Below are 12,181 nucleotides of genomic sequence, written 5' to 3'. Positions count from 1 at the left end.
TCCTCTTTTCTACAAGTCCTCTGGATAAGCTAGTTCCAGTCTGGATAGGCTAGGTTATGCTGTGGTAAAAAAACAACTCCAAAATCACCATTTAAAACAACAAAGGCTTGTTTTTTTCTTCTACTACCTGTCCACTGAGGATTACCTGGAGATTATGCTCTCTGCTGCCCATGTCTCAGGGTCTCCTGTGACTGGAGTCTCATGCAAAATTCTTACCTTCTGGATGACAGAAGCAGAAGATCCAACATACGTTCACTCTGGTCCCTAGGAAAAGTTTGCCTTTGACTCCTATTAGGAAAGATGCGAACATATTTGCAGTGTGTGAGTTTTTACTTAATCTAACCCCATCAATGAAGCTCAGGCCATTTGGGGAAGCTGGTGTTTCCCCTGAACACACACAGAAACCAAAACACCAGCTTGGTAGCAGGGGGTAAAGGACGTACAATCAGACAATTGCCTCTTTGTACTGAGAGCAAAAATCAATCTGTGCACAGTAATGGGTGTATGCACTGTAGTATATGCACACTGAAATAAAACAGTCCTTGAAAAGAGCAGAACCATGACAGCTGACTGATTTTATATATATATATAATTTTTTCCCCCATGAGATATATGTCAGTAAGAAAGGCAAGATTCAGGGGCTGGGGTTGTAGCTCAGAGATATAGCGCTCGCTTAGAATGCGCGAGGCACTGGATTTGATCCTCAGCACCACATAAATATGAAATAAAGATATTGTGTCCACCTATAACTAAAAAATAAATATTAAGAAAAAGGCAAGATTCAGAAGAATATAAAGTGTGTACAATATGATCCCATGTAAATCAAGTAATTATAAATCAAACCCTGTGTATATATGTAGAGGAATACGTTCTCCTACTGTGTTGGTTCAGCTTTTTAGCTTCCTTGGGAATCTAATCTAAGGCTGCCTGGGGGCTTCCTGGAGAGGTCCAAACCCAGGGAAGCTACATCTGTCCCAAAACAAGGTTTCCCCAATGCATAGACATGGACAGTTGGTAGAACAGGTATAGCAGTGTGCGTGTTTGGTTGGATGGTATATTAATCGAACCAACCCAAGCAGAGGCTGCTTATGACACAATGGCCAGAAAGTTTCACAGAAATTCTTAAATTTGTTTAAATGAATCTCAGACTTCCTCTCTTTATGGGCTTCCTCTTTTGACCCTACCCACTATTTCTTCCAAATGGTTTATACTGTTTCTACAGGTCTTGCTTGTTTCCATGTACAAATTAATTTTGGGCATTCTCTTTTATTCATCAGTCATTATGGTTAGGGGAGTGGTTGGTTGTCCCAGGTTAATTTTCTGTCACCATGTAGTGCTCCTTTAGTGGTATCTACAATGATAGTGATTTTGTCCCCAGATATATACAAATTCAGTTTATGTTTGTGAGACCAGTATTAATGAAAGAATCAGTGCTTATTTTTCTTTATACATTGATATTAAATAGATATTTTTATACAATTATTATATTTTTATTTATTTATTTAATTTTAATTTTGGTATAAATCTGCTTTTCTAGAGATTGAAACCAGGGGTGCTTAACCACTGAGCAATATTCCCCCTTTTTAATATTTTATTTAGAGATAGGGTCTCACTGAGTTGCTTAGGGCCTCACTAAGTTGCTGAGGCTGGTTTTGAACTTGCGATCCTTCAGTCCCTCATGAGCTGCTGGGATTACAGGAGTGTACCACTGCTTCCAGCATCCTCCCTTATTAAGTGAAATTGACTTTTTATTTTACTTTCTTTTGTATGCTTAGTTTATTAACAAGTGAATTTTGGTGTTGTGGTTGAGAAAAAAAACTAAAAAGTTAAATGAAAAAGGAATGAACACACAAACTAGAATGTAAAATTATATATATATATATATATATATATATATATATATATATGTATGTTTATTCTTCAAATTAAAGATAAATAATTTTTAAAAACCAACTTGCACCGTAACTGTTTTTTTTTAACTTTTCTATATCCCATTTGCTTTGATGATTCTTTAGAAAATCATGTGTATTAGGGGATGTCCCTGCAAAATTTCTGCAGTAAAGGGTATGAGGGGATAAACATCAGAAAGGAAATACTCAGTTTTACTAGAACCCAAGTTTCTGTTTATTTATTATTCAACAGCTGCATAAATTGAAAAGGGCAGTCAAGGAGTTATCTCGTGCCATCCACTTTCAGCCAGATGGAGTCCAATTATATATAATAAGGTATGAGCATAGAAATTGAATTCTTAAGATAACTTCACATCTGAGCAATCTGTTGGGATCTTTAGTTCTCTCTTGATTCTTTAACTTCCTCATTTTACATTTACTCTCTGGGCAATGGCCATCTCCCAGCCAGCAAGCCAGAGGCAATTCTTGTTTTTGCTAAACTTTAAGATAACATTGCATAATACAACTGGATCTTCCCTTGCATCAAAACATAACTGCAAGTTTAAGATCTTTAGGCCTTTCTAGGTTGATGGTTATGTAGTTAGTACGCATCTCACGAGAGCAAGGTAATACATTTTGAACAGTTGTTTTGAATATGTTAACAGAGGTGCCCCAAATAATTGTTAGCTAATTCCATAAAAAAAAAATAAGTGGCACAAGAATTGCATTTGAAATATAGTAGAACTTGGACTAAGGAGACATTTTACAAATTATTACTTCCAAAAATATAATCTCTAAGGATTAATAGAACTGGGAAAAGAAAGTGGAATTTTTTTTTCAGTACTGGACTTTGAATCCAAGGTTTTATATATGCTAGACAAATGCTCTACCACTGAGTTATATTCCCAGCTAGAACAATTTTTTTTTCTGAAGAATGCTTGCTTTGTGTTTTAAGCCTTGAACCACATTTTAGCAATTTATGGAAACTTGTCCTCATTTTATGTCCCTTAAATTTTAATTTTTAAGTAATTTCTCAGCAACAAAGTAAAACAGTTTAAATGCAGATAATTGCAAAAAGAGATGACTATTTTTCTTGTAGCATCATATTTTCTAAATTGTTTCATCACACATCCATGTAAATCGGTCTATTTAGACTATAAAATGTCTGTAATGTATTGCCTTTTATGCATGCATATATAAATATAATCAATGTATTGTAGCTGTAAAATTTTAAGTAACTGAGTATAAGAAACTTTACTTTAGAAAAATTATTTTTATCAGCTTAGAATCAAAAAAATATTTTTTTTTTCCAGAGGACAATATCTTCTTATGATGAAGTGTTATGATCTGGCAAAGTTCACTATTTATCAAGTAGCAGAAATGAACCGTGGTAAATATAATTAATTGAAAATTATAATTGTTTTAATTTAAGAAATATCTTTTTAGAACTTTTGTACTACTTTCAGTAACTACACATAGATGGCATAAAGGTTTTAGTTGAAAGACAAAGATTTGGAAACTTCAGATTATATGTAAACAAATTGGTAAAATGATCCACAATATATTACAATGAACTTTGTGAAAGAGGTTATTTTTATAGGACTTACTAGGCTTACAATTTTGCTGTTTTTTTTTGTAATTGGAATGTCTTATGTTTCTTGAAAGTAAATACATTTTCATATAATATTGAAAATTCATATTATAAAGAGATTTTTTAATTGCTTGATTTTGTTAAAATAATTTTATTTGAAATCCTTCATACTTGGCAAAGGTACTGATAAATTTTCCTTTTCTCTTAGGTCTCATTGAGTTGAGCCCAATACAACAAGCAATCATTTATTCATTTTGTGAAAACCATGAGAAGGCCATTCAGGTCTTGGAGGAGAGCTTGTGGAGTAAGCCAGAAGTAATCATGTTTATCATAGCAAAAACACTAATGAAGGCCAAGAAATTCAAGGTGAAAGGTCCTCTGAGTAATGTTTACTAAACCTAGTAATGAAACTCATATATCATGCTTAGTATGACATTTAAATATTATTTACAACTCTATATTATTTACATACTATTAATTTTATACTAGTATTTATTATATTATTTATTCAGTCTTTTATTAAACTTTGCAATTACTTTTTCATTTTTCTATTATTATAATTCTTAACATATTAACTGTACAAATTAATGGATTTTACTGTGACATTTCCTATATGTGTAATGCATATATTGTGTATTGACCATATTTATCCTCCCTTCTTTTTCACTCTCTCTTTTCTGTGTTCTCGCTCCCTGGACCCCTTCAGTCCATAACCATCCTTCCTCTACATTTAGGTCATCTTCTCCCCCCCCCACCCCATTTCCACATAGGAGAGAAAGTATGTGGTACTTGTTTATGTCTGGTTTATTTTGCTTAACATGATATACTCCAGTTCTATCCATTTTCCTGCAAATGACATGATTTCATTCTGCTTTATGAATGAATAACACTCCATTGTGTATATATACCATATTTTCTTTATTTGCTAATCTGTTGATGGACAGCTGTATCTTGACTATTGTGAATAATAGCACTGCAATAAACGTGGGCTTCCAGATATCTCTTTCTGTATGCCGACTTCATTTCCTTCAGGTGTATACCCAGGAGTAGTACAGCTGGATTGTGTGGGAGTTCTGGGTTTAGTTAGTTAGGTAGTTTGTTTATTTATTGGAAGTTCCATACTGTTTTCCATAGTAGTTGTACTAATTTACATTCCCACCAACAGTGTACATGGATTCCTTTATCTCCATATCTTCCCAATAATTGTTATTTATTTATTTATTTTTTATAGTGGCTATTCTAACTGGGGTGAGAAGGAATCTCTGTGGTTTTGATCTGCACTTCTCTGATGAATAAAAATATTGAGCTTTTAATTTTATATATTTATTAGCCATCTGTGCTTCTTTTGAGAAGCGTCTGTTCAAATCTGTTGTCCATTTTTGATTGAATTACATTTTTTTTTGTTGTTAGATTTTTAAATTTTCTTTATATGTTCTGGATATTAGTCCTCTGTCAGATGAATGGCTAGCAAAGATTCATCTTTGCAGGTGGTCTCTTTACTCTGTTGATTGTGTCCTTTGCTGAGCAGAAACTTTTCAATTTGATGTAATCCCACTTTTTTTTTTTTTTTTTTGCTTTTGCCTCCTGAGCCATTAGAGTATGATTTAGGAAATTGTTGCTGGTATCAGTATCTTGAAATATTTTTCCTATATTTTTCTAGTAGTTTCAAAGTTTCAAGTCTTACATTAAGGTCTTGATCCATTTTGAATTGAATTTTTGGACAGGGTGAGAGATAGTTTCAATCTTCTACCTGTGAATATCCAAGTTTCCCCAGCACCATTTGTTAAAGAGGCTGTCCTTTTTATGATTTTGTATGATTTTGGCACCTTTGTTGTGAATTAGTTGGCCAAAGAGGCATGGGTTTAGGGCAGTCTGTCACTGGCCTACATGCTAATACCATGCTGCTAATGTTACTCTGCAGTATGTTTTAAAATTGGGTGTTGTAGTGTGTCTAGCACTGCTGTTTTTGCTCAGGATTGCTTTGGACATTTGGAGTCTTTTGTGCTCCCAAATGAATTTTAGAATTTTTTTTTCTAGTTCTGTGAAGAATGTCATTGGAATTTTGATGTGGATTGCATTGAATCTGTAGATCACTTTGTGTAGTTTGGCAATTTTAACGATATTAATTCTCCCAATCCATAAACATTGGAAATCTTTTTACTTTCTAGTGTCTTCTTCAGTGTCTCTCCACAGTTTGCATATGTTGAGCTATCTCTTGCTTCCTTGAAATGAAGCCAACTTGATCATGGCATATGATCTTTTTAATGTGCTGTTGAATTTGACCTGTTAGTATTGTGTTGAGGATTTTTGATCTGTGTTCATAAGAAATATTGGTCTGTCATTTTCTTTTTGTTGTTTTGTGTCTTTATCAGATTTGTAGAAGGTTAATACTTACTTGGTTTGTATTATTTTCTGTTTCATTGAAATCTTTTATTAGTCTCTTGCTGCTACTTTTATTGAAAGGGATATTTCCTTGTTATTTGTTTTAAATGTTCCATTGGATACTTATTTCATTAATATTCAAACTTTATCTTTTTATAATATAAGTGTCAGTCTGTTTTGTGCTGCCATAACAGAAAATAACAGATTGGGTAATTCGTAATGATTAGAAATTTATTTCTCTCAGTTCTAGAGGTTGGGAATTTCAAGATGAGGGTTCTGGCATCTTATGGAGATCTTCTTACTGTGTCATTCCATGGTAGAAGGTTGGAGGGCAAAGAGGGGTGTGTGTTGGGAGAGAGAGAGAGCAAGAGAGGAGGAAAAAAAACAATAGGGAGCTGAATTCTAAACTTGTCCTTTATAAAGGCCCAATCCCATGATAATGAACCATTCTAGCAACTAGTGGCATTTAATCCATTGATTATATAGTCCCTTTTTAAAGGTTCCATTCTCAATACTGCTACATTGGGTGTTAAGTTTCCAGTTTGTGATTTTGGGGGAATACATTCAAATTACAGCAATAAACAGCATTTACAAGTTATGGTCAATTTCATAAATATTTTAAAATTTACGATAGGATTTCATTTTTTAAAAACAAACACATTTTTGGGTCTGAGGTTGTTGCTCAGTGGTAGAGCACTTGGGTTTGATCCTTAGCACCACATATAAACAAACAAATAAATAAATAAAATAAAAGTCCTTTGACATAAAAAAAATATTTAAAAAAGAACACATTTTAAAAAGTTTCTTTTCTTTTTAATTTGCAAATACAATGTAAAATGAATATTCTGCTTGATATTGATTCTTTGAAATATGCTCAGAATTATTCATGTCTTAGTTTTGTAAATCATCCATGTCTGAAAAATATGCATTTTATCATTGATATGTTTTATATATGCTTAGTAGGTCTCATTTTTAATGTGTTTTTCACATGCTTATTTTTAACTAATTGATCTATCAATGACTGAGGTATTTTTAAATCTCCTATAATGATGTTGGATACCAAGTTTTCTCTGTGATTCTTTAAGTTTTATTTTATGTAACTTGAGGTTATTTTAAATTTTAGACATTTTAAAATTGACATGTTTATACACACACACACACATATATACATATAGAATACAGTACTGAAATTTGATACATGTATTATTAGTATATCATATATAAAATCAGGACAAATTAGTATTATCATCTCCTCAAATATTATCATTTCTATGGTTTGGGAACCTTCAAATTTTTCTCTACTTATTTTGAAAGGCATAATTAATTGTCAAAAAATTTATTTTTGTTATATATCCTCAATTTTAGAATTATTATACTTATCTGATGAACTGAACTTCTATCATTACATAGTGACTCCTCTATCACTATTTATAATACTTTCAGTGTTTATGCTGTAGCTCTGTTAGTTTTTCATCACTGTGACCAAAATACCTGACATAAACACCTTTATTGCAGAAAAGATTTATTTTGGCTCACAGTTTCAGAGGTTTTATAGTCCATGGTCTGCTGACTCCATTATTTCTGGGTCTGTGGTAAGACAGAATATCATAGTAGAGGGAGCATTTCTCACCACTTAGCAGCTGGGAAGCAGAGAGTGAGCCAGAGGAAGGGGCCAGGGACAAGATCTACCTTCCCTGGATATGCTCCCAGGACCTACTTCCTCCAACTGTGTGCAATCTCCTAAAGCTTCCACCACCTTCTAATAATGCCATCAAGTTATGAATCCATCAGTGTAATAGTGCATCAATAAGAGAGCCCTCATGACCCAATCACTTCCCCCCCCACAATCCCCCCCCCCCCCCCCCCCGCCACCTCTGAACATTGTTACACTGGGGAGTAGTAGTACATTAAGCTCAGGAGTCTTTGAGAGACACTTCATTTCCAAACATAACAACCTACTTTATTTTGAAAAACAGTATTTTAATGTATGTCTTTTTTTCTTTTACTTTTGACTTTTCCATATCCTAGGTTATAGGAATGTCTTATAAACAGTTTATAAAAGGCTTTTAAAAATTCATTTTGATTATATCTTTGTTTTACATGGAAAATTTTGGTTCCTGTGATTTTTCTTCCATTTGGATTTTTGTCATTTTAATTTTATTCTTTCTCTTTTATTAGGGTGCTTTATATTTGCTATTCTTTTTCAACAATTCTTTTAAAATCTCTATTACTTTTTACTTTTTGTATTGATATTTTTAAATTTAAATTTTTATTTAAATTATTTCCTCTTTAATCTTCTCATTTCACATTTTGTTTGTTACTAGTGAAATGTTGCCAAACATATACAGCTATGTCTGAAGTTAGATAACATTGTTTCCTGAGTACAATATCATTCTCCTGACTAATAAAAAGATCACAGACTCCTCTAACACTAATTATTTCCTTCCAAATTCACATATACTTTTTTCTTGTATTTAAGGTCTACAAATTATAATACAAAATGACTACCATTATTTTAGAACCAATATTTATATTTACATATCTTTCCATTTTATTTGCTCAGCATTTCTTATGTGTCAGACTGTTCTTTTGAGATAATTTTTATTTTTTTCTGAAATAAAAATGAACATCTGTCAATGATAAGGCTTTTTACTATTCTATAACAAAATTTTAGATTGGAAGTTACTTTTTGTCAACATCTTGAAAGTAATATGCTGTCATTCAGCTTCTATTGATATTTCACCTCCTACTGATAATGAGAATTCTACTGTTAGATTATCTTTCCCTTTTTGGTATAAGTTTTCTTGTCTCTGATTATTTTTTGATTTTCTCTTTTGTTCTATAAAGTTGTATACATATGATATATGACATATAATATATATTATATATAATATATTATATATAATATATAACATGATATACTATATATTTTAAAACATAAAAATAAATAAATGAATATTTATATAATTTATTTAATGATATAATATAAATTATGTAAGTATATATAATTATATATATCAAGTTATACATTTAAACTTTTTTGTAGTTGTAAATGGATAGCATGCCTTTATTTTATTTATTTTTATGTGATGCTGAGGATCAAATCTAGTGCCTTGTGCATGCTAGGCAAGCACTCTGCCACTAAGCTATAGCCCCAATCCTAAAGTTGTATATTCTTGATTTACTTTTATTTTCCTGATTTTACTAGGTTATGATTCCTCAATTTGTGGATTTCTGTCTTCCCTCAGTTTGGAAAATTTGAATCTATTATTTCTTCAAGTTCTGTCTCCCATTCTATTTACTCTTTTGGGGACTCCAACAGATATGGGTTTGACTTCTCTAATCTTCACTTATCTTATGTTCTCTTATATTTTAATCTCTTGCTTCATTCTGTATAATTTTTTAAAGAAGATTTTCTTCAGGTTCACAAATTCTTCAGCCTGGTCTTCATGTTTTATTTGAATAATACTTTTTACTTGTAGAAGTTCTATTTGATCGTTTTCAAGTCTTCATATTCAATCCTAATTGTCTCCTTTTGCTTCATCATCCTGATTTCAACTTTATTTTAAAAATATTTTATAAACATGTATTCTGTAACTGATAACTTCAATACAATTCTCAGATGTCAAAGACTGGTTTGTTAGTTTTGCCAGTTCCTACTCATACTGTCTTGTCTCATTCTGTGCTTGTTCATTGGCATTTTGCTTAATATTAATCTGTAGGAATACAGTGGCTATATAGGGCCCACTTTCCTCCATATTTCCTCCATATTGGATTTGTCTCAGGAGCAAAGAGTTATTATCATCTTGGCTCTCCTGAGCATTCCAAATCCAGTGAATGCCCTGAACATTCCAATTCAGTGAATGTCCTGACTCATATCTTAATAAATGAGTGCCAAACTCAAATCTTCCTCTTTGTTGTTGACCCACTTCATGGAACCCAGATGGTGATGCTACTGTAGTCATCTACCCTCAACATCACCCCTCCCTCCTGTCTGCTTAGTATATGCCTCACGCCAGGCTTAGGCTCTCATATACATCTCTGGCTATGCTTCCTGAAGACTTCCTTAGAGAGCTTCTCCAAGGAAATTTCTTTAGAAATAGCTCATCTACCATACTGATTCAGAAGTCCTAACTACTAAAATTCTGAGTTGTTTATTGTTCATATTCATTGCTTTATACTGTGCAACTCTAAGTAGCATTATAGGTGAAGTGGGAATCTTTTTTTTTTAATGTCTTTTACTTTATTTTTTTATGTGGTACTGAGGATGGAACCCAGAGCCTCATGCATGAGAGGCAAGCGCTCAACCACTGAGCCACAACGCCAGCTCCTGAAATGGGAATCTTTAAGACAGTTGTTGTTACTGTTGTTGTAATAAAACCTTATCTTATTTTTTCACAGAATGGAAGATTTTGATTGATATTTAGGAGATATGAAAGAGTCTAGTTAGTGGCAGGAGAATTTCCTATATTTAAAATCCTTTTCAGATTTTTATATTTAAGGTCCTTTTTATATTTTTTGACATGTCTTCAGTAATGCAAAGTTAGTATAGAGGACTAATAATATGCTACTTATTAAGCACCTAATATTCATAATAATGTACATTAGACAGACTGAGGGCTGGGTGCTTAATCATGAATAATTATATTTAACTTAAAAGACACCTGAAATGTGCCATTTTTTACCCTCTCAACCCCTCTAATTATTTACTTTTCTCTCATTTCTGGCACAACAAATCTTGAATATTTTCTGCATTCATTGGCTTCATTTCCTCACTTTCCACTCATTCTGACACTCAGTACAATCTGGCTAGTTTCTACCCTCTTGTGATGGTTGACACATCATAAAGTGACCCCCAACAAGCTTTGCCCTTGTATGACATTGAGTCTGGGTGGAGCCTGTGACTTGCTTCTAATTAAGAAAATATGGCAAAGTTGATGAAATTTTGCTCCCATTATTATGTTACATTGTATATGATCCTCTTTTGGCAGAATGAAGCGATAGATTCTCTTGCTGACCTTGATGAAGCAAAGAGACATACTGTGAACTAGCTGTGGAGAATCCCTTGTTGGGGAACTGCTGTGGCCTGTAGGTTCAGGAAACCTCCAATAGTCAGTATTTTTAGAAACCTGTATCCTCGGTCATACAGCCATGGGGAAATAAAATCTTTCAATAACCTTAGAAACCTGAGAAGATACTTCCCTACTTGCACCTCTAGGTGAGAATGCCGTCTGGTTGGCACTTTGGTTGTAGCTCATGAGACCCCAGAGCAGAGGACTTGGTTAAACTTTGCACAGACTCCTGGCCATGGAAGTTGTGAGATGGTAAATGTGTGTTGTTTCAAAGGCAGTAAGTTTGTGGATTTTTTTTTCCAGCAGCAGGGAACTAATGCAGTTTTTGGTGCCCAGAAGTATAATGAGTGCTTCGGTAATAAATATCTAAAACTGTGGCAGCAGCTTTGAAACCAACCAACGGGGCAGAGACTAGAAGACTTTTAAGGGGCATGACTAGAAAGCTTTAATCACTTCAGACAGACTATTGGTGGATATCTGGTCATTAAGATATGCTAGTAGGTTCTCACCAATGAATGAGGAACTAGTGAAAGAAAGATCTTTTTAATGTAGCAAAAAATGTATCCTGTAGTTACTTGGAAAACAGAACTAAATAGTCAGGATCCTAATATGTAGTTAAGATAATTTTCAAGTAAAATGTTGAAAGTGCTGAGTGTTGTCAGGTTTATTCTTGCTTCTCATAGTGAAGTGTGAGAGGAGAGAGATAAGTTAAGAACTGCTAAACAGAATAAACCAGGACTCTTACCAGATGATAATTCTCTACCTCTCCAGATGGCAAAAGATGACAAAAGCAAGATTGTCACTGTCAGTAAAGTGTTCTAACTAGTGAGAAGAACAAGCTATAACTGGACAATATTTTGCTCCTATTTCAGAAAGATCGTAAAGCCAGAATATTCAGTATAGCACTGCTCCCTTTTGAGGATATGCCATACAAATATCTTAACCAGAGGACCTCTAAAGGTTTCAGGATATTGTTCCTCATGCATCTCAGCCAGAGGCCAAAGTAGAGAAGGAATTTTTTTTGCAAAAATTAGTGAATATGGCTTTTGTCTAATGGAGAGAATGAGTGCCTGTGAAATGCACTAAAGGTCTCCAAATTCTTAAGACAATTATTTCTGTAGAAACCAGTTTGGACCAAGAGAGAGAGAGAGAGAGTATGAAATGAAAGGTTGTCAGACCTCTAAAGCATTCTGACAGGAAGCAGATTAATAGAATAACTCAGCTGCAAACATGTTCAACCTTTTATG

General features: G+C 33.3%; 1 protein-coding gene across 1 annotated transcript in view; it reads left to right on the top strand.

Annotated features, from left to right (window-relative positions):
- TTC6 (tetratricopeptide repeat domain 6) overlaps window positions 1-12,181 on the top strand; it is a gene marked incomplete at both ends in the record, with an annotated part of 192,057 nt that overhangs the window by 144,295 nt on the left and 35,581 nt on the right. Inside the window, 3 exons of the mRNA XM_081292914.1 lie at window positions 2,143-2,225; window positions 3,203-3,279; window positions 3,689-3,846. Of these exons, the coding sequence (XP_081149040.1) occupies window positions 2,143-2,225; window positions 3,203-3,279; window positions 3,689-3,846 (318 nt within the window). The remainder of the gene's footprint in view (window positions 1-2,142; window positions 2,226-3,202; window positions 3,280-3,688; window positions 3,847-12,181) is intronic.

This window comes from Spermophilus citellus (genome assembly GCF_964194105.1).
Source record: "Spermophilus citellus genome assembly, chromosome: 4".
NCBI lineage: Eukaryota > Metazoa > Chordata > Mammalia > Rodentia > Sciuridae > Spermophilus > Spermophilus citellus.
The sequence above is the reverse complement of the archived record's forward strand: the minus strand, read 5'-3'. Positions and strand labels throughout refer to the sequence as shown.